Source organism: Ammodytes marinus, assembly GCF_949987685.1.
Source record: "Ammodytes marinus genome assembly, chromosome: 14".
Classification (NCBI taxonomy): domain Eukaryota; kingdom Metazoa; phylum Chordata; class Actinopteri; order Uranoscopiformes; family Ammodytidae; genus Ammodytes; species Ammodytes marinus.
The window spans coordinates 17,901,857-17,925,718 of NC_137218.1; the positions used below are offsets into that span (position 1 = coordinate 17,901,857).

The 23,862-nt window shown below is 42.9% G+C and overlaps 1 protein-coding gene across 1 annotated transcript; it reads right to left on the minus strand.

Annotated features, from left to right (window-relative positions):
• Window positions 1-9,420: 9,420 nt before the first annotated feature.
• Window positions 9,421-23,410, minus strand: sipa1 (signal-induced proliferation-associated 1; the record flags this gene model as incomplete). Its single annotated transcript, XM_080041519.1, has 14 exons — window positions 21,855-23,410; window positions 21,582-21,706; window positions 21,281-21,469; window positions 19,837-20,011; window positions 19,347-19,450; window positions 17,938-18,095; window positions 16,824-17,433; window positions 16,182-16,456; window positions 14,676-15,092; window positions 13,443-13,569; window positions 13,203-13,326; window positions 11,809-11,907; window positions 10,997-11,069; window positions 9,421-9,508 (listed from the first exon to the last, which is right to left on the minus strand). The coding sequence occupies exons 1-14, from the start codon at window positions 22,966-22,968 to the stop codon at window positions 9,421-9,423; spliced, it is 3,678 nt and encodes a 1,225-aa protein (XP_079897645.1). The 5' UTR covers window positions 22,969-23,410.
• Between the last annotated feature and the right edge of the window lie 452 nt (window positions 23,411-23,862).

Consider the following 23,862-nt stretch of genomic DNA (forward strand, 5'->3'; position numbering starts at 1 on the left):
CTGGTTCACTCAAACCTCCGGGTCGCACATATAGCGAGCAGACGCGTTCAAAAACTCTGTGCGTTCATCATGAGTAGACTAGGGTTTGAAAGGTCGAAAGCAGATCCCACGGTGAGGCGCAGCAACAGGAGGCGACATGCTCTGAGCGCTGTGTGCCTCCACTCTCTCTACTTCTCTCTCTCTCTCTCTCTCTCTCTCTCTCTCTCTCTCTCTCTCTCTCTCTCTCTCTCTCTCTCTCTCTCTCTCTCTCTCTCTCTCTCTCTCTCTCTCTGCGCACACTGGGGTGTTCTCCTGTGTGGCCAGCAGGCGGCGACACACTCTGGAATCATTACTCAGAAGAATGTGCGACACTTTCAACTTTTTGAGCTTGTTGACCCCTATAAAGAAATGTGTATATTCACTCCCAAACATTAAAACATATAGTAGTCATACATGGGGTGCACACATGAAAGCAGTGGAGCATCTATAGCTTATCAGTCGGTGCCAAGTAGGCTGCTACTGGTCCTGGAAAGCCCCAACACAGCATCATATTTTCCATCTCTCCCCACCGTGCCCTCACCTGATTAGCTCTTCATTGGTTGAACTTGAACACACCTGCTCCAGCTGATTATGAGTGAAAGTAGCAGTGGTTGATGGAAAAATAAAATGCAGATTATTTGAGCCCAGATTGCTTCAAGTTAGTGCAGGGAAGATTAAAGTGATACAAAAGCAACTTTGTTTTGTATTTAAAGAGACAGAGACAAGGGAATGATTTTTTTACCCAACATTTAAAATCAGAGCAACAACCACGACATTTTTGACTCCTCCACTTCCCATAATGCAACCCAATGGATTATTTTAAAGTTAAACAGACTTTCTGTAAAAAAAATGATAAAAAATCCTGATGACATCACCATGACATCATCATCATCGTGTGTGTTACGCTCGCGTTGATCCATAGCATTGCTCAATTGCGCTACGAGTGGTGAAAAACTAGGATGCCTCTAAGGTTTAAAAAAATTAAATGTCTATAGGTCCAGTTTATGTTGTCATTCAAACGATGAAAATATAAGGGTAAGGGTAAGTATAGAAGTACTACAATGTATAGAGCATGAAAATGTTAGTCCTTGCTGGAATAGGGGACCTTTTATAAATACTTTGCTTTAGGTGTGTCATTGTCTGTGTCAATACAAGCACTAGATAGGACACTCGACAGTGTCTGTTGTTGTTTGTGGGCTTTATTTATTGCTTTAAACGGCATTGGTGCAGGTGTTGCTTTTCTTGTGTTCACCCCCTGCAGCCTACACCCAGCAGGAGGAGATTTAGAGGCTTCTTTCTCGTGATCTCCTGCTCACAGAAAGTCTCTTTCCTGACATCTTACTTAACACAGTGTAATTATTATTCATATAAACAGACACTCTGGACAATCTGCCAGCTGAGTGAGATGGCATTTTTTTTCAAACACAAAATAACTTGAAGTGACCCAGTAATATTTCATATTTCTATACACTGCATTTGCATTTTTTTATTTGTATTAAAGAGAAAATGAAATTTGAACGCTTAAGGAGCATCTGTTAATAGGCAATTTAAAAATAATAAAAAATTATGATCCCAATCTATTACTATGCTAGAAGTGAGGGGACTAACTCCCTGTCTGTTTTGGGAAACAAAAACTACTTGTCACACAGAGACCTTCCAGAAACAGGGTCAAGATTAAATCACACTGCTGCAGTGCTGTCTGCCAATAATCCACCCTGCCAGTTTCCCAGAAAGAACAAAAGTACACAAACCCTTTTGCGCACAAGTGCATGTACAGTACAGCACAAGTAGATGTAGAGTCTGGTTAATGTCTTCTATTAGAAATGAAGACCTTAAAGAGAAGACCTTACAGTGAAATAAGAAAGTATAGGTGGCCTTATAATAACAGTTAGCCTGAGTCCTGGTGTTCTTCATTTGTTAACCTTTGACGTCAGAGTTTATGACATGAGGGGATGTGATCAGTTTATCGTTGACTTCCATGACGCTGCGTGCTCACATAGACATGTTAACATGTGTGTTAGTTGCACTGGAGTACAACAAATTTGGACCGACTTGAACTTGAAGAAGTTGTTAAAAAAAATGTTTTTTAAAAAGTATAGAATAGTTTCAGGGTCCATAATAATTTTGACCCAAATGCATTGAGAACCAAACTTTAAAAATGTCACTAAAATGGAGATTTAGTCTCCAAACATAAGAGTTTGGGTGTATTCCTAAACATTAGAGGACCTTTTGACAAAATATTTATCTGTTGTTTTTATCTCATACGTACATTGAATCAAACCTCTGAAATTGGACCTAAATAAGTCTCATTTATGTTGCAGGCAGACTCACATTAGGCCTCATCTGCGTGTTGTGTGTATGGGGCAACAGTGGCCTGGACATTTAAAAATACAATATACAACCCTGCGCACCAGGAGTCTAAACACACTCGCACCAGCGCATGGCCTCTGTATTTACAGAACACGGGATGAGTCAAACTGGCATTAAGCCCTTGAGCTGTGTATATGACACGTAGCCCCTAGTGAAGACTCAGTCCTGCTCTCCAACCCCAAATAAAGACATAGGCCGGCGCATTGTTGTTGTCAGTTTCTCCTTCTTGGTGACGGGGTGGAGAAGATGAAGCATTTCTCTGTGGCTGGTGTTTAGGAAAGCCTTCCAGAGGACGACAGACCCCGCCAATGTTTGTATGATGTTGTCGTGCTGTATTATGATCATGGAACAAGCTTTGGAAAATGTAGTTGACTTACCTCATGCTGAATCAACTCCAGGGGACATGGGAATGTGCGTCCAATCAGGACTTCATTTTCCAAAAAAAAAAGATCATTTTACCCTTAATCACTACATGAGTTTATGTGACAAAGGCTGCTATTCATTTTTATATCTGAATCCCAATCACAGATGCTGTATTTTTTATTTTTTTTATTGATGGCTTTGGTTTTTGCAGTGTACTCCAAGCATATGATAGCATAATGGATAGCTGATTATAATACCAAAAGGTTTGGCTCTAGATCATTTCACCTCAAGAAAATAATCTGTTGCTTATCTATTGTTCATTCTGATCCCTTGGGACTCACGGGAGCATTTCATTTTCAAATCATTTTCTGTCATCTTTTGTGTCTAAAATAGGCTACATCCCCTGAGGGTCCCTTAGAGATGAAAAAGAGATGAATTAATAGACAAATGAAGTAGGTTTAACAGAAGAGATCTTATCATTGTAAAGCCCTGGTCTAATTTTTGTCTTTGTTGTGGTGAAGATGACTATGAGAAACAGTTAAGAATTGACTTTACTGTAGTAATTAGAATAAGCTTTTAAAACAAGAATCAACAAGACTTTACCAATCATTGACATCATTTTCTGAAACATAGCAAAAAGTCTCAACAACTAAGGGCTGGATTGCCATGAAATTTGGTAGGCCTACACATTTTACCATTGGGATACATTATCTATACATTTTTCATTAGGTCCAAAATATATTTTGTTCTGTAGTTTGCTTTTTGACCAATTATCTGCAAATCTAATGAAATTCCCATGAAACGTGGTTGCACTTTTTTTGTTAAATGTAAATTAGCAAATGTTAGCATGCATTCTGTTTCCTGTGAAGACAGGTAAAGTGAAGAGGTATGGCATTGGTATGGTTTATTGTGCAAGAAAGCTTCAACCATCATGAATGTACCGTATCGTATGTGATTATGATCTTATCATTTGAAAACATGAACCTGATTGAAACCAAAGAGGTTTTGTAGTTGACTGTCAGCATGTTTCAGTTCCCTGTAGGAGGTTAAATGACAGACTATCTGTCAAGCTAATATCTCTCTATCGTAGCTTCCAGAGTCAGGGACGGAGAGTGCACCACACCATGCTGGCTCAGCTGAAATGAGTGACAAACGGGAAGCTAAACTGTCTTCTTTTCTCAGATCCGCGAACAGTTTGTCAAGTGTTATGGTCACAGAGCTTCCAAAGCTTCTAAAATACTGCTTAACCCATTCAACCTCAAAACATAGTACTTTCGGTTCACCTAGGGAACTTAACGCGTAACATTCCTCGTAAACGATAGTTCTTACTGACAGTGTGTTACCCCTTGATGACAATAAAATGATATCAAAGTCAGAGGGTGGAGATTTAAATCGAAGGTTTGGTTCACCCATTTAAATCAACGTTCTCCATAAACACGTGTCAGATTCTCTAAAGAGCAAAGCCATATCATTCAGATATCATAAGCTTAAATAAAACATTTAAAAAAGATATGAAGATTCAGATGTTTTCTCGTCTGTCATGCAGCTGCAAAAATATCAGATATGAATACGAAACATGAAGCAATTAGAATTTTGAAGAGATTTTTTTTTATCTGTGGAACAAAAATTAGACCAGGGCTTTACAATGATGAGATCTCTTCTGTTAAACCTACTTCATGTAATTCAACTCTTTTTCATCTCTAAGGGACCCTCAGGAGATGTAGCCTGACAGAAACCAAGCAGTATACTCAGGGTGTGGAGAACCACTGATATGGATTTGTTGCAGTTATATGCATTATGATTATAAGCCAAGATTTCCCTAATTCTTATTTCAACCTCTAAAAGTACCTCTTTTATACCAAAGACATTCTTTGATTTGTCCATATAAATAGACAAAATATTTCCGTATATCCTTGTGCTATTTTCGATTCAAAGCCTAGTGTTTTAAGACCCCAGGAGCATGCATGCTCCCCACATGGGACATATCGAGTCAGTCTGTTTACACATATTTCTTGTGCTTTCATTGCACTCTTTCTTTTGAAGCCAATCAGATCCTGCCATGACTTCTGTCCAAGACAAAAACATGTCTGACATTGAAACAGATTCTTGCATGGGTTGCTTTCTCCTCCACCTCCACCTACTGTGTACAGTCCAGGATGTGACTCTAAAACAAATCCAACCAGCTCAAATATCCAACTCTGTCATCTAGATCTCCTGTATATTTTATTTCTCTAAACTTTGAGTTTCTCCCACTCTTTTGTCCCTTTTTAAGGTAATTCAGCAACAATCAGATTTTTTATTCAGATACTCTGTTTGACAATTTTTCTTTTAAATATTTAAATACCAAAATAATCATCCCTTAGGGGGAAGCATACGCCATTCAACACATTCATTTCAACTGAAACTTCATCTCAATGCATCAATCATGTTAAGCACCTTATTTCCTTTTAATTCGCTTTTTAAAAATCATATATTTGTCCGTTTTGCTTCTTTAAACAATCGGTGGTGTAATCATTGAGCGTCAGTGATTCTTCAGACCAACAACACACATTCATTATTACTATTATCATCTGCTCTTTCTAGGATCATGTGTTACTTGAGGACTTTTCCTTGCTCAGCAGGATCAAAGGCCAGATATTGTGACGGTCTCTTAAAAATCCTTCATCTGCCGCTAAAGAAACCTCAGTAAGTGCAACCAAAGACAAAGAAACTGAGGTCACTATGCTGGGTCAATATACAATACATTTTCAGGTATAGGCACAAAGTCAGAGAAATTAGCCTTCACATAACACCTGGTATGTGACCAGTTTGACCATCTATTCAGAATGAAGAGTTTCACTCAGTAAGGCGTACCTAATGGTGTTTTAAGACCTTCTTATTAAACATGAAAGAGCTGTAGCTGAAATAGCTCAATACTAAAATGATAATAAGAACCATAGTCACACTATATGAAGATAGTATTTTGTCATGTCATATCATAGTTGTTGGTATTCTAGAAAAGAAAGTCTAATTTGTATAACCATACCGGCCTTCCCTTTTTGCCCTGTTTCAATTTTTTTTCCTCAAATCTTCCGCCCAGTTTAAACAGCTACAAGAAAATCCACATTTGCATGATTAATAAGTTACATTTTTATACATACACACATACAGAGGGGAGCTTGGAAGTTGCTTGGCACATTCTCATGCTTGACCAACCTCCTACAATCTAAATAACTATACAAGACACAGTAAAACAGGTCTTCTCACACCACTTGTCTCCCCCGTTCAATCACGAGGCCTCAGCATGTACAGGAGAGCCCGGCCGCGTGGCCACGATTAACACCTGTCTGCATAATCATCCTGCAAAAAAGCAGGGCTTACACAACCCCAATGCACTAAGTAACATGGAACACTTCAGCTGTACATACAGTATCTTCACATACTGGTAAAAGTTTAGATCATAATTTAATCTGTATATACTGTATTTTAATATGCTGGTACCAGGTATTCACAGTGACTCTAAAATAAAATTACAAGAGGAAGTTTGTACAACAAAAACAAGAGAGTCTGAGTGACTGGCGAACGTTTGGCATCCCTTTTTCATCGGAGTTTAGGGTTTTTGGTTGGAGTTTTTTTTTTAGTTTGTGAGTTGAGTCAGTTCTGTTTGATTTCAGCAAGATTCAGGAGAGCTGCCTGGATTGGTTTATTCTCTTGTTGGCACTGAGGAGCAGTCCAGCTCCTCTCAACGCTCCTTTGTTATTGGCGCCGTCAGCAGTGGACACAAAAAGGTGAGGTAAGGCGGTGTCGGGGGGGGAGGGGGGGGTGGGGGGTCATCATGAGATCATATCCACCTTATTCTGTTGAGCAAGACAACCTGGGCAGGCTAAATAAAGTACGGTAACTACCCCATCCAGTGCTGATTGGGACCCCCGATTTAAACAACAAAAAAAAAAGTGCAAGAACAACACACAAACACACACAAACACACAGCAGGGTGGAATGGTACGATTTCACCTATTTTCCTTACCCCTACTACCACCTATCAGAAGCCATACTAAACGATTACCCCAAAATAATTGATGTGTAGACACAAAAACGTATTTCTAATACAATATGCTGTACGTCACTATTAGTTCAAGGTGTTTTATTCAATCAAGCTATTTTTGCCAGCTGAAGATAAAAAGCTGCCTTTTGGCATTGTGTGGTTCAGGCCAGCAGGAGGAGATCTTCTACAGTACGGCTGCTACAATAGTGAGGTTAGAAGAGAAACGGCTACAGGCAATCATGGAAGGAAGCTGGATCAGCTCTTTCCTGCCATTGTCTGTGTCTTCAGGAGAGGTATAACCCTTTTCAGTATCCATTTACTACTGTTTTCACACAAACTTCCAGGAGGAACAAGCATGCTCAGTTCATTTTCTGGGACATTTCCAGTTTACGTCCCTTTACATTTATTATGGGTTGTTCTGTTTTTTGTTTTTTTAAAGTGCCTCTCTCTAAAAACTCCAGAATTAGTTAAATACAGTACTGAGAAGAAAAGAGGGCAGAGAATGATGTCCTTATGTAACAGACCTCGCTCTGAGGCCAGTGAGCATCATTACATGTTTTGAAGGCTGCCTAAAGACTGGTCATTGTCACTTTTTTTTCCTATTGTGTTATGAGTTCAAGTCCTTCCACATGCCAGTGCCAGGCAGAACCACACTCAAACATTGCAACTATACTGTACATGTCTGGCAGAGAGGATAGCAATACTACTGTTCACATATATTATTGGTGATATATATATACACTTTTGGTCATTTCAGATTAGACTCCACCAAACATGCTATACAGTGTATCTCAGTCTTATTTGCCACTTTTTATGCAAGTGCTATTCAGGCCAACTTGTCAAGTATTTGAAGCAAGGTACAGTAAGGGATGCACACATACAGACGCCCACACACACACCGTATCATACACACCGAGAGAGAAGCACTCTGGCACAGCACATATCTAGAGCTGCACATTGGTCAGTCCATGAAGGTCATAGGATGTTGAAAATGTCACTTGTTTTTCTCTCTTTTTTTATGACTTGATTTGCATACTCCCTCACCGACAGGCAGGTTCCAGGATTTCAGGATTGAAACTGTGGTAATACACAGATTGAAGAGGGTGGGTGAAGGTGTGAATGTCTGCTTTTTAAAAAAAAGCAAATAGACAATGGGGTAAACTGACGAACAAGAGCGTTGGTTGTACGGTTTGCATTCTTGCGGCTGATTAGTACATGTGTGAGTCCCCCGTGCGTGCTTGCGTGCGTGCGGCTATAGGCGGTGGAAGCTAACAGGGCTTGTTGACGTTGCACAGCAGCTCGGTGACTTTGATGAGGCGAGCCACCGTGCTCTGCGACTCCTCCTGCAGCCGCTGGTTGTTCTGCCGGAGGCTCTGCACCTCGGCCTGCAGCACCGCCTTGTCCTCCTTCTCCTGAAAGACATCGGCACACAACAAAACACAAGCCGTCGCTCAGATCGCTGTGGGCAGGCACGGGAGTGGGGGAGCGACAGGTTGTACAGCGGTGGCTTTAAGGCAACTAGTGGGCACACATAAACACAGAGCTTGAAATAAAACAACACAGACAGCGTAGAGAAGCACATCTCACTGCAGTGAGGGAAAAAAAAGAGACAATTAGTCCCTGGACTGAGCATTTCTTTGGTAGAAAAATTAGAAGAGCAGTTCAGATTCTAAATTATAGTCGGTTCAGTGCTTTGGGGGGTTTTAGCCTGCTGGTCTGACTGAGTAAGGAACTAGTCACCTATAATCGGTATATACTGTAGCTGCAGTGATTCATTTCATTGCTTAAAAAACTGATGATTGTTTCTCAAGTCCGACCAACAGTCCAAAACCCAAATATTGAATTGACTAAATCCTTTATATTATTTGATTTCATATTCGAATAAAACAGAGGAAATATGTAGATCTTCACATTCAATACGTTTTATACAGAGTTTTTGGCTTCCTAAATGACATAAAAGATTGAGAAATTATGGGAAATGATTGTTGATTAATTTTCTGTTCATCAACTAATCCATGAATCAGTGAATTATTCTTATTCAGACAGTAACGGTTTGCTTGACTAGAAAATCAGCCATGAAAAATAAATAGAAAACTCTTCATTTAATTGGGAGGAATATGTTTTATATAATATGTGCACATACAGAGACACATACACTTTTGACTTGTTGAAATCCTCGGAAACAAAGACATTGTGTTGAGAATAGTTTTTTTTGTCAAGCAGCTCTTTGCCAGCTCGAGAATAAGCTTTCGAGTTCCTGACATACCGTATTCTTGGATGTCTACATGAAATACAAACAAAGCAACACAGAATCATCTTTTGATAACGGCATTAAAGGAGTTGTCATATATACATTGTCTGCTTGCTAGTTCCGTATTTAAAAAAAAGTTATTGTACAAATTTACAACAGAATTATAAATAAATAAATGAGTGTTTTCATATTTAATGCTTCTGCAGTGAGTCCACTGTGACTTGAACTGGTTCAGATGCACAGGAGAAGAAAACAAAGGACAGCATCAGACACAAACACAAATCCTCTCCCTCCAGCGACAGAAGCTGAACAATTTGAATGCCATCCCCTACCTGCTGAATCTCCAGTGGAGCTCACTGAAAATATTAATACAGAGGGAAAACATTCATGAAAGTCAAAGCACCTTTTGCAGGTCATCCTGCAGCCTCTTCAGCATGGCTTCCAGCTGCGATACTTTCTCTTCTAGGAGGCCTGGAGAGTCACTGCAACAAAGATATGCAGTGACGCTTCGTCAATAGCAAATACAGAAAAAACACGTTCAAAAGTATTCAAATAGTTTAAGCTTTCTTAGCAATACAATTCAACAAGATGAATGTCTTTTAAGCAAGGTAGCAACTTTTTTTCTAATATTTCTTGTATTTTATAGCACAATCATCTCATGTGGTGACACTGTGACAGCCGTCCACGCTGCCTTCAATTAAACCTGTGATACTCAGAGATCAATTTGCAGTAATATCTATGTCTGCCAAGAAGAAGCATTCTGGGCGAGAAGAGTCATCCCACAGTGCATTTCATCTGACTGCAGTCATACATATACATACATACGCCCTACAGAGCAAGACAAAAGCACTCTCCTAATGAACTGAAACAAGACTGCACTGTCGTGAATGATTTGGGTCTAGTACTGTATATTTTAAGTGTGTCAATGGCTGTTTATTTTATCTTTTTGGTTGGTGTTTGAGCGAGTTATCCAAAGGTGCTACATACTGAGTACTTGAGTACTACATACTTGAGGGCATCATTTTCTTGAAAGAGGTTGGCAGTTTCCTTTTAATAGTGGTCTCCAAATTAACCCAAATGTATGCCTTTTATTCAGCTCATCACAAACTCATATCGGGAAGCATTGATGAAGTAGCACAGCATACTCCATATACTGCACTATATCTTTTAGCATTTTACATGCTGGCTGCAGCCGAATCTAACAGTGAAGTGAGCACTGCTGACCTCTACAGTATGTGGGCGGACTTAAACTGTGCCTGTAAATTTATACAGAACCGAAAAAAAGCTCTACAATGGTGTTTGCTTTTTTCCCCTCTATTGACTTATTTTCAGTTTTGAGGTTGGCCTAACATTCTGTAGACTTTCGTATGTTCAGACACAGCATGGAGGAGAAATGCAAGGAGAAAGTATAAAAGACTATGACAGTGATTCAATGATGCTGTTTGTATGAGTTTGAGTGTGTGTCTGTGTGTGTGTTATGTGCACAGGAAATATTAGATTCAAGTCTTGGCCCTTGGCAACTTCTTTAATGAAATTATAAAGCACATTTAGAGTAACATTCTGACAAAAGACCTTAAAAGTATCATTTCTATTGTGTTTTTGTATTTTTTAAATAACCAGAAATAGAGGTCCCCATTCGGTAAATTTAGACTGATAGTCCACTTTTGGCAAAATAGGAATGTATGTGTGTGTGTGTGTGTGTGTGTGTGTGTGTGTGTGTGTGTTTGTGTGTGCACCCATAAATACATTACTGAGTCAGCACTAGGACTCTCTTTATGGGGAAGAGAAGCCGCCGCATAGACTGAAACAGTTGGATGTAGCCGATAAAGTCTAAATAATTGAGGAAGAATAAAGAAGTGGAGTTGAGGAAAAGGGATGTGTGCAATGATCCAGGCAAAAAGGAAAGGGAGACTAACTACAGAGATATTGAACTGTCTGCTTCACCCGTTATGTACTGCATAACAACCCACCTATCTTTGGAGTCCCTCAGCTTGCCGTCTGTCTGGTCTGCGCCTGCTTGGGAGGAGTCACTGGCTTTACGGTCTGTGGTAAGAGACATCATTGTCATTATAACAATTTCAAACAGCTACACACAATAATCAAAAGAAGAGATAAAGGTGGGTGATATACTTTCACTCAGCATGGAGCATGGATTCATTTACTGTATATTCTTCCTAAAGCAACTGTTGTTCATATACATGTACAGTGCACAGCCATTGCAGTCACATCCGTTTGTTTTCTTTTAATATATCATATGGCCAACCGTATGATTCACATTTACCATGACATGTATATGGGATCGCTTAACATCTCCCTCCAAACCCAATATAATAGCTATAAAAGCCTGCCAGTCTTCTAGAAAGAATTTCCACAAGAAACTATGGTTTTGGATGTTAGGCAATAAGGCCCCAGTTTGCAGTCGGTGATCCAGTTCATCACAAAGATATTGGATGGGGTTGAGGGTTGAGGTCGGAGCTCAATCTGTGCAAAACAAAACCTTATTGCCTGTGTACAGGTTAAAACAGGACAGGTAAGGGTATTTCCCATTCTGTTGCCACAAAGCTGGAAGCACCCTATTGTCTTAAATATCCCTGCATGCTGTATCATTAGGTTGCACTTATTTGGAACAAATGTGTCCCAGCTATGAGAAACAGCCAAGGTATACAGCCAGGGGTGTCAACATCCTAATGGTCTTATATGTGTAAATGCCAAACAGTACATTTTTTATATTATTTTTAACACAGTAAGTCAGTGAGGTGGGCATGTATAAATAGTTCCTCACCCTCTCGTGACAAAGCCTCCAGGATGCTGCGGCAGGCTGTGGCCAGGTCAGCGATGGACTGCCACTCCTCCTCTGTTGACTCAGTCGTCTCTGACAGAACTGAGAGAGAGAGGTCGAGAATGAGACACATTTCAGCAAATATAGTACAGCCAGGGGGAGAAATACAGCAGGAGAATGGGACTGCAGACATTTGAGCAGCTGTTCCACAGTAACAAAGAGCCACCACTGGGGGATGCTGCTGTGTTAGAGCTGGTCAGATTCAGGGGTAGAGAATGGATGGACAAGGAGGAAGTGTTATGATGTATATGTAGTATGCCTGCGGGTTTCACTGAATCATGGTTTTTGACCTTGTAAATTATTTTTACACCATAGGATGGATCTTATAGCAGCATACAACTTAATTAAAGTAGATGAAAGTTAAGAGGTAAGACAATGAACTAAACATCATTTTCGGTTGATTAGTGCACTTAACCATTTAAAAATCTAAATTCAAGTTGCTATAGGTGCTCATTTTAAACATCTATCAAGGTCTTGAATTTCAAAAAACTTGCAACATTTTAATGACATGCAGACTTGGTGTAAGAGAACGTAATGGAAAACAATCAGATGCTTTTGGAAGCCACCCCCCAAAAATAAATCGGAAGAATCTGATGAGGGGGATGAGCAAGTGTGCTCTTATAGGGCGCTTAAATGATGAGTGTCGTAGTCTCGGCGGAGGCACAGCAGATGGTGTAAGAGGGGCTGCTTGATTCGTGAGGTTCCTAAAAAACTCCACCCCTCCCACTACCCATCTGTCCCCCTTTTATCCCCTCCCTGGCAGGGGGTGGCAGCAGAGCAGGGGTGATATTAGATTAGCGGGACAGGGGGGCAGCGTGCAGGAAAGACGAGGGACAAAGGATATGCAGTGGGGATAATGAAGAGAGGGGTTAAAGGCCGAAAGAAAATCGGGAAAAGAGGAATTTGCGGGCTCAAATCAGGTCGAGATGATTTGCAAACATGTGTATTGTCCTGTTCTGGCATCATTCGAGCAGTCGTGTCAGCTGTTGTGTCTGAAAGAGGGGAGCTTTGTTTTCAGTGGATGATCAGGGTCAGACTACCTCCGTGGGCTTTTTGTCTCCTAATTAACCCCCCCCTCCTTTATTTGTTTTATCATACATGCTAGTGTCAATTATTTTATTAACAGGATTATAAATATAAAATAAATATTATAAATATGAAATCAATCTAAAAATTAGCAGGAATAATGATTGATTGAATGAATGAATGAATGAAGAAATGTGTTACATAAAAAAAACAAAAAAAAACACAATTTCTTTTTAAAATTTGTTCACAATTAAGCAGAATAAAATAAAAACGCATTTTACAACAGACTGATGATTCCATGAACCACTTACTTTTGGTGATGGAGTTATGAAGACTTAGGGCCCGTGAATTTCTCTCGGCGCGGTCTACACACGAGAGCCGGGAAGACGAGTCGCTCGCTGTAGCCTTGTCGTCGCCAAAGTCTGCCGCCGTGAACTGAAGATGGAGAGAGACGGAGAAAGAGAAGGAAACGACAATGTCAACAAACGAGTGGGATGGAGGGATGGGGGGTTAGAAATAGGTCAGATGTACTTCGGTCTCAGTCCTGTCACCTGTTCATCCTCCAGGGGAAGCTTGGGTTTGACGGCCAGGATCAGATCAGGTGTGGCGTCTCTCAGCTCGCCGATGTTCTCGTAAATGTGGTGCACCCCTTTCAGACCCACGTTATCGTACACGTGCCTGTCCGTGCCAAGAAGGAGGGATAGATAGAGAGATAGAGATATGGAGAGATGGAGCGGGGCACACAAAACAAATCTGCTGTTGATGCTTCGTGACATATTTTTTTTTATCCTCATCCAGAGGTCATAACAGAAACTGGAGCACTTAGAGAAAGTAATCTCCTGGATGGATTTGGCCCGGAATTATGTTTTTTTTGTTATCCTGCATTCACAAAGTGATCCATCAAAAAAGATCATATCTGATGCGGTTTCGGTTCAATCATTCAGCTCTGTTCAATGCATGATCATAAAAAGCAGTAGAATTAATTTTGGTGGGCACTGGCAGCAGAGTTCTATTTTGTCCCTCGTGAGTATTTCCTCTCTGCACATTTTCATCTTCAAGCTGTTGTTTTTTGGTTAGATTTTTCTCTACAGAAACCAACCAGTAGGTTTCAAAATAATTTGTCTGGCAGATGCGTGTCTGGCTGATTGTACGTTTATCTCTCTCATTGGAAATGAATACTTGGAGCTTATTTAACTACTCAAGAGGGTGATGAAAGTGGAGATTATAAAATAAAAAATACATTTCTTGTTGTCATTTACTTGGCAATCATTTTGGTCTGCAAAAGAAAAGAAACTTAAATTTGTCATTTGAATGTTTACCTCTGAAGAGGTGAAGATCCATCAACCCTTCATACCCTGGATCCATCAAACTGCCTGTCTTTAGTTTACAAAGGGCATTGAAACCTTAAAAAGGAACTTTTAAGTGAATGTTGTACGTGATACATCATTTTAAAAGCTTTTGCGCTTAGTTAAGCGACGCACACTGACACAGTTGATTCGTGTCCTTTCTCTGCACCTTGTCCTTTGCAGGAAGGGTGACGCACTGACTAAGATTAGATAGTGATGAGTCAGCCTCAGTTTTTAGGATATTTTCAGCCAAGTCGGATGATTTAAGAGCTCTTTCACTTTGGGTCTTCCAGTAGATATAACTAAGATTTTAACGTCTCACAAAGCATCCTTTCTTCTTGTTTCTGTTGCTCTTTTATTATCATCATCATTACTTCCTCTATAGTGCCTCCCTCAAAGAACCAACAAATCATCTGTGAACTTGAATGACACACTCACCCATTATCACACGTGTCTGTGTAGGATGGTCTCTCCAAAGAGCAACTGCGTGTGAGCTGCTGCGAGGCGTTGCCGGCGTCCGGGCTCTGATTGGCCGGTTGGTCCTGCAGAGAGGTCGCCCGTAGTAACGGTAAGCCGGGTGGCGAGAGGAGGAGGAGAGAGCCGTGATTGCCCGATTGCCCTTGTCCCTCTTTGGCCTCCACCTGCACCTCCACTAGGTCCGGTTGATCCACCCCAGACGCCTTTAGCTTCTCCTCCTCCTTCTCCTCTTTCTTGTCCTCCTCCTCCTCCTCCTCTTCCTCCTCCTCCTCCGTTTCTTCTTCCCTCTCGTCCAGCACCCAGGCCTCTCCGGACTGATCCTCGCCGGGCTTGCACTCGGCATCCTTAATGGCTTTCTGGTACAGCTCAGAGAAACTTCTGCAGGACATCAGAGCAAACATACGACATAGGCAACACAGTTAGAATAAAATGTTACAATATCACGCCTCTCCTTTCCACCCAGCTGTATATTGCACTGCTGCTGAGTCATAAATTAATCTCTAGATGCCCAAAACAAAGACGAGATGGGGAGCTATATTTGTATAAGCTTCTGTTATGTTCCTTTTGAAATCGCTGAGCCTCCGCTTCCTTTGGAGAATTCTGACATCTTTGTTACAATTGTGTGCTTTGTTTAAAAACAGAACAAGCATTTCAGGAGGACTGAATCCTACATATAAAAGGGGTGTTATCTATGAGGATGTTTCTGCTGGCAGCTTTGAAATGTTGCTCTAAAGTTAAAGATGTCCAGTAAAAGAAATTTTGGTTTTTATTTATGTTAACAATTCCGTTCACAGCTGTTTCTGCCCTTCTCTAACTTCAGCTGAACGGAAAGTGCGCTGGTAACAGTGGGACACTGCCGGACGGCGTGGTTAAAGATTATTAGGGGGATTGATTGGTTGTTAGCTAGCTGGAGTCACTTGACTGACTTGCAGTGGGGCTGTGGGTCCCAGAGCGGAACCTCTCCTGTTTTTTTCTGAACTGACCAACTAACCCTCTCCATCTTATTTGCTGTCATCCTCTCTCTCACCCCCTCTCTGGGACTTTACTTACTGGAGCACGCTTTATACCCATGGGCCCCTTATCATGTCTCGCACTGTGTCTGTTGACCAAAATGTGGCCGTGTTAGTTCTCTTTGTCTCTCTATCTCTCTCTCTTACCTCATGTGAATTATTTGTTTATTATTATTATTATTATTATTATTATTATTATTATTATTATTATTATTATTATTATTATTATTATAGAGTGAAAGTGGGGAGAGAAAGGGGGATGACATGCAGAGAAGGTCCACAGGTTGAAACAAGGACCGAGCCTATGTTATACGCGCTCTACCCACTACACCACGGGTTTTAAAAATAACTTATTAGGCAATAACCTGTACACTGCGTACAGCTGAAAACACTGCCTAATAAAGTTCATTTCAAATAATCAATACATTTTCTCCCCCTATCCGCAGCCTGAACCCACCTGCGAGGCTTGCCGTTCTCGTCTGGCGGGATGACGGTGATGTGTATCTTGTGCGCGGTGCGGAGAAGCCTGGTCCTCTCCTCTTGGCAGAGGTGGACCAGCGGGTGGCCACACAGCCGCACCACGCGCGCCCACAGCTGCAGGCCTCCGCTCTCGGCGTAGCAGAACCTCTGCAGCTCCGTCACAAAGCCCTCCTCGTTCATCAGGAAGCCCGGCTGGCCAACGCCGTCACGCAGCGGCGTCACCTCCAAAGCCTCACACCCCCGGGTGACCAGCTGTGTACAGATGAAAAAGTTGATGAAATTTTATTCTGAAAATTACACGTTTGGCCAACCACTGCAACAACAAAAAAATGTATCTGGACACTGACCCCTGTTCACTGCCGGTTTTTACTGTTCTACTAATCCATGCTTTTACTTACTTTTACTGTTTATGAAGTTCTGTTGTATAAAGTGTTTTTCATTTCTGAGTGTAATGTGTTGCTCTGTGTGTGAATTGGGTCGAGGGAGGGAGGGGGGGAGGGGGGGGAGGATTGGTATTGTTTTCTCTTTGTTTTATTCTGTAAAGCACTTTGTGTTGCCTTCACTGTGTATGAAAAGTGCTATATAAATAAAGTTTTAATTTGATTTAACAATCACTCACCTCTAGCCTCTGCACCACCTCTCGTATGTCCTCCGCCTGGCTCTCCATGGGGCTGATTGACACCGACTCCCCGCGCTCGTAGAAGATATCCAGGCAGGGCCCGCCTTCCTTGGCCTCCGTCAGCGCCTTCCAGCCGATGACGTCGCGACAGGAGCAGTTGAGCACCACCCTGCGCGTGCACCTCTCGATGAGCACCACCGACTCGGCCGACACCCCCAGCAGACAGGGCAGCCTGTGCTCCACCACGGCTTCCCCCTCGTTACAGCTGTTGACCATGACGGCCCACACCAGAGCCCCGGCGCTGTGCAGCTCCGCCCCTTTGGCGCCCTTCAGCTTGTCCTTGCGTTTGCCTCCCAGGGAGAGCAGGGGGAACTTGGTGGAGGAGTCGATGGGCGTGGTGGTGACGTAGTTCTCGGCCAGGTCCCTCAGGTATTCCTGCCTCGTGCGCGTGGCCATGGAGCGGAACTTCTCCGACTTCTCCGCCGCATTCTCAGCGTTCACCGCCTTGGCCAGCAGGAAGTCTCTGAAGGCGGGCGAGCGAGGGAAGCGGGCGCCCGTGGGGAACAGCGGGCCAAACAGTGGCATGTCTTTAGAGCGTGTCACTGCCACCCTGAGAGGAGACCGAGAGGGGAAACAAAGAGGAATGACGGTGTTAAGAGAGGGAGAGGCTGCAACAGAGACACTCCATCTGTGTCTTGTTTTCAGCAGCTTGAGTTTCATTGTGTAGTCCTCTCTCTGGAATTACAAATGTTTACACTGCTGTTGTTGCAGTGGTGCAAGGGTTGTGTTCCCCTGCTTGAGCTGCTCCACAACTACTATGATGTAAGATAGACATGTGAAAGAGTAAGTGGCAGTATCACTTCTCTCTATATTGATTTACATGCATATAATGAATGATCATATTTATTTTTCATAATTATTTTTGTTATTTTTATGTCAAGATCTTTTCATACTGTATTTTCAGTTCACTATTTCCTATGGCACATAGGCTGGCTAGCCCTCAATGTATTGTCTCAAGAAATATCCAACTGCAAAAGGAGGCAAAAGGGCTTTCTGAGAGATGAAAAGGTGTGCCTGCTATGAACAGAGTGTAAGAGAATGGATAAGGTCAGACCTGTAATAGGTGTGGTCGGTGCAGGGCTCGTGAACCTGAATGATGATAAAGACATGTTGGAAATGGGAGCGGATGGACTTTGGGGTGAAGGGCAGGGCGCCTGGCTCCTGGAACACGATTGTCACAATGTCGTTACCGATGTGTCGCTTCCTCAGCAACTGACGAAGCAAAACAGAGACACAGAGAAATGTATTAAAGGTGAAGTGAGCGATATATTTAGGTTAATATAAGTATTAAATCGCTCTATATTCATACAGTGATCATATAGTGTGCGCGTTTCATACCTCCGATCTCTCAGTCACCCGCTCTGCATGTAATCGGCAAATTAAATTGTTCGGGGATCCCAAAAGTGGTATCCAATCAGAAGAAAGAACGCTACAAACCGACACCCGTCTCACTGCCGGTGCACCCACAGAGCAACAGATGGGTGAATGTTTATTCGCCTACAATGGCAGAGCAGGTAAAAATCCTTCCCAATGTCTGTTTTGATGGTTTTTATCATGCTTTTTATCATCTTCCTCAATTCAGATCCCAGAGGAATAGCTGTTGCCATGTTTCTTAAAGAATTAGAAAAGAAAACCCTCAAAACTTTAAAATTATTAATTGAAACATTAATTCAACTGATTAATAAACATTGAGGTAGAGCTGACTGCCTAAAAATAAAAAAATAAATAAAAAAGGCATATTCTTCAAAATAGCCTGGCCTTTCTGTTGTTATTCTGGATAATATCAAGAGTCTCTTAACTTCAAGTTAATCGCTTTTGCATTAGGAAACCTTTTAATGACTTGTTAAACATTTTAACTTTAAAATAAATGATAAGACCGGACCTGAAAATAGATAAAAAATATATATACAGGTATATATAAATAGAGAATATAAGACAAGCTAAATGTTTTAAATCAAACTACCAAATTCCAAGCTGTAGCCACCGAACAGCAGACACAATAAGTCTCTCATGGCTTTGTCACTGACTGCCATGTTTTGTTTTATTTAAACCTTTAATATATATTGGCATATCATGTCTAATGTCTTTGTGAGAGCAAACAGGCTTAAACCATGGACTGTCATAATCTGTACAGGACGGCTGCCTGAGCGGCGACAGAGAATACCTTCATGGTGGGAGTGAACACTAGGGGGGCAGGATTTTTATGTCATGCTTGTTGCGGAGCACAGAAGCCTTTCTCTATGGCATTTACCCAAGCATGACAGTCTGAACAGAGATTGGCAATAAAAAAGGCTGTACCAAGGCCGAGGCAATCTCTTTAGGAATAGAGCTGATGTACTAGAGAAAATTCATGAAATTGTGAACTCCAAGAGATACAGAGATACTAGGAAAAATGTTTCAAGGGCAAAGGAATAGAAGGCATATGTGTCGCATCTCTCTGGAAATGTATTGGGTTCACTTTACCTGTTGTGTGTTGTTGGCTGTGTAGGGCAGCATAGTAGACACGTGAAACATAATCTCATAGTCCTGGTAGCGCGTGTAGAGGGAATGTGTCCCCGTTGAATCCGCTACACAAAGCAAAAAGACACACACAGAAACACGTCACAACGTCTCCGAAATAAACTCCCGAACCGACACAGTCAGGGTTAAACATGTCCCATTTGCTGTACTGTGCTGCTCACTGAAGGGAAAACAGCTCTGAGATAATCAGCAGTGACTATGCTATTTCACAGGCATTACTCAGATTACATGTGGCTAGATAGCCATGTTATCTTAGGCTTTCACTGATGCCCTTTCGATATAGTGGTCCTGCTGCCACAAGGTGAGATCCAGCCAATAGATCTGGGTGTGGTGTGTGTGTGTGTGTGTGTGTGTGTGTGTGTGTGTGTGTGTGTGTGTGTGTGTGTGTGTGTGTGTGTGTGTGTGTGTGTGTGTGTGTGTGTTTTCAGCTCACTCGTGTGATCCAGCTGAGCCCTGTATTTCTCCCAACCCTTCAGGCGAACGCGCTCTCCGAGCAGATCCAGAAACTCCTCAAACGCCGGGCCCGAGCTCTCGTTGTTGTACATGTCTTCCTCTGAGCTCTGCCCGGCGCGGCAGTACATCACCCCAACCTTCCGCTGGAAATTCAGCTGCATGCGATGGAGGGATAATTATAGAGTTTTTAGAATGATAATGACAGACGCGGTTAAATATGCATATTTGTGTCATTTTCTGATCCAAGACTTCCCATCTTATGAGTTTCAGCTTCTTTATTTGTCATCTGCGCAAGGTTCATCGAAATTCGTTCTGCGCATATCCCCTCTCAAGCTACCACACTTAAGAGGGGATCAGAGCGCAGGGTCAGCCACTCAGGCACCCATGGAGCAGTTTAGGATTAAGTGTCTTGCTCAAGGACACAATGGTAGAGACGGTGGGCACAGTAGCAATACTAGCCACCACTAGTTATACAAATAATATCACCCTCTTGTCACTCTTGTCCGGTGCCGGGGATCGAACCAGCGATCTCATGGTTACTGGTCGGCTACCTTTCCTCAACAAGGCTATTAAATGTTATACACCTACAACATGATACATTATATCATTAGCCAAAATAATCCCCTGCAGTTTTTATGCCGGAGTTCAGTCTGCTGAGGACTTTTATTTTATATTTTTGAAGGAGTTAACATCTGAAGGCTGCTGTATCCAGTGTAGGTGGTGGGTTGTAATGTTAGCAGCTTCTGCAAAGGCTCATAAGAATGGAGTTTCTATTCATGTGATAGGAAAATTATGAAACGACTATGCCATTCTTAGAAAATGACGAATTTGGCCGCGGATACAAATCGTCAGATAAAATGAACAACTTGAGTACAACACTTTCAGATGAATCATAAATGGAAAAAAAAATTACATAATGGATGAAACACAAATCAATTTCTGTCTGTCAATAATTACACAGCACAGTAGGACAATGCAGACTGAAAGGATATCCATGCTTTTTACAGCACACAACCTGTTAGATCTCAAAAAGTAACCCCAGACAAAATAAGCTGCGGAGTCCAATAGTCTATATACAGTATATCTTATTTACAAGAAGTAATTGAGGTAAGAATATATCCATACTGCAAATATATGAATATATTCATAAATCTACTGTACAGTATATGTACTGTACATACACTATACTGTAAAGCAGATAAAATAATTGGAATTCCATATCTAAACACGCCTGACCGATCACTATGAACAGCAGGTTTAGACATCAGAATGGCAACAAACAGCACTTCTCTGTTTAGTACTCCAATCTGCCTTTTTTTAAGAGAGATTCTTGCTACTATTTGTCACTACCCTAAAATGCTTTCTGACACATACACACACACAGCGGTCCCTAGAGTCAGCAGTCACGTAGCAGCCTTACTCACCCCCTGTTCATCCAGCTTCAGGAGGGTGTCCCTGACCTTGGGGGAGTTGGAGGCTAGGCGAAGGCAGTGCAGGTTGAGCTCAGGCATGATGAACTCCAGCAGCCTCTTGGGAGACAGGCCTCTGGGGGTGGTGTGACGGGCGGCAGAAGGCACTGACTCCTCCATGATGGAACCTCGCAGAGTCTTCATCTGAGGAGACCATTCACATTCATCATCACACCCAGGGTCCAATCGATTTTTACACGCACACTGAACATGAGTGTAGAGCTTTGAGGAGAGACAAAAATAGGCCGATTTTTACCTCTGTGGTGCGGAAAATGATTCTATAATTGTACTGGGCTCCGCTGGATCCTTCTTTCTCCTCTCGACGGAAACTGATGGCCACCGGACCGAGGCGATCGTCCATGCCGAAGAAATTCTGGTGTTCTGGTGTGATGACAATACAGTTACATAATGGTGAGTATTGCACTGGGTCAGGTGAGTTAGGTATAGAGCAAGTCAGATTTTCATTTAAACTCACTCCTTAACTGCAATATCCTCTCCCTAACAAATAACAACCACATTATAGGCCTACCTTTCATGTAGAAATATTTGCGATAGTAATGGGCTCCCAGATCCGCGTGTTCTATGAAGTAGTTGCTCTTGCCCTGCTGTTGGATGTGACTCTCTCGGGGCTCCTCCAGGACCGACACTGCGTCGTTGGGGGTCCTCAGGGACAGGGGTCCCCTTCTGCCCTGGGAGCGCCCCAGACCCACCTGCTCTTCTCCCCCCGTCTCGTTACGGAAATGTGGGCATGATAGCAGGAGCTCGTTGTCATTACCGTCTCCTTCGTCCAGCATTAGGGACAGCTCGGGGTCGTCCGCGGTGCCCCCGTTGCCTCCCCCGCCCTGGGCAGGAGAGGACGGGGTGACCTGGGAGAGGGGCCGCAGCTGGGAGGCCGCCGAAGCTCCGGAGGTGATGTTCTTCTTCCGTCCGATGCTGTCTCTGTTGGTGGCCGCATCGGTCAGGTCGAACAGGATGCTCTGCACGTCGTAGTGGGCAAAGTTCCTCACCCAGGCCCCACCTCCCAGGTTGTCATACGGACCCGGTTGGGGGATCTGAGGGGGAGAAGGTTTGCTCTTTTTACTGAGACCTTCGGGCTTGGGCGGCTTGGCGGGTTTCGGGGAGTCCCCCGCAGAAAGGGACAGTCCACGAAAGAATCCATCAGGCTGCGGAGGGTTACCCTGTAGTCCCAAAAGCAGGAAAGGGTCTTTGAAGCGAAGGGCGTTTGGACTGAGGGGCCCCTGGTCGTCGATGATAATCGGCTCCGCGGCTCGACTCTGTCTCTCCAGCGAGGACAGGCTGCCGTATTCCCTGTGTATCAGCATACCCGAGTCCCCCTGGGCGCCGGTACCCGCTTTCTCACCGACCGCCCGGGCTGTTTTCCCCCCGGCCTTCCCAGAGGAGTCCAAGTCCCCCAGGGTGACATCGCTGTTGCTCCTCTGCATAATGTGGCCCCGGCCCACAGACCTCAGGCCCACGGCCACACAGCTGGGAATGAGGCTGTCTCCATCCTCTCCGTCAGCCTCCCTCCTGGGCGGCCACTCCACTACACCCGCCTCCCTTTTGGGGTCAAAGTTGACAGTGGCGATAGGTGGCCGCATGTTCTGACGGCGGAACTTACGGATGAACAGGTCATCGGACTGCATGGTGCCCGAGTACCGACTCTAGTCCAACAATCTCCCTTTCCACGCCCAGTTAAATGTATGTCCTGGTCTTTATGGTGCTGGTGTAAAATGGGAGCGCTGTAAGATGAAAAACCACCTCTGTGTAAACGCATCAAATATATAGTCCTCATTCACACCACTTAAGATTGGAGAACTTTTCCAACCTTTGGGCTCTCATGGGTGCCTCTGTGGGGAGCAGCGCTTTGTGATCATAAGCGAATGTGTCCTCATAGAGTGCAGATGGAGAATACTGATGAGAATATGTAGTGCTGTCTGGTTGCAGGTGCCCGTCCAGGTGAGCAGATGTGTGTTTTGGTGGTACTGAGGTCGTGGGGGGATGCCTCTTCCATCACTGGAGCCAGACTCTCTGTCCTCTGTGTAGGAGAGGCTATGATGTCTTTATCCACCTTTCTAAAATGGAATCCATTCGTCTGCACTCTTCAGTGCCCGCTGCTTCCTTTTTTATGTGGTCCACTGGCCACCTGTAGAAACAAAAGGAAATGTCTTTTTAAACCTCATCTTTCTTATCGTCACCCACATTTCTGTTATCTTAATTGACAGATTTCTATTAAGCCAATAGTAGCCTGTGAGTGAGTACACATAATCACTTTGTGGAGAGGAATGGTTTTAATAAACAAGTATTGAATGCAGACAATAAAGCAGGTCTGACGTTTGTTTTATTGTTGATTGATGCCGTGCACATCTCATTTCTGTTTGCTTTCATTATTATTCTTTCCTTCACACACCTTCCGTTACAAAGTTTCCCTAAATAGTTCCACAGCAAACTCAAAGCTCGCCCCCGTCCACCCAGCACACGCTCACAATAGACAGTATTAACACAGGGGAGGGGGCCTTCCTGGCTTACTGACAGTGTGC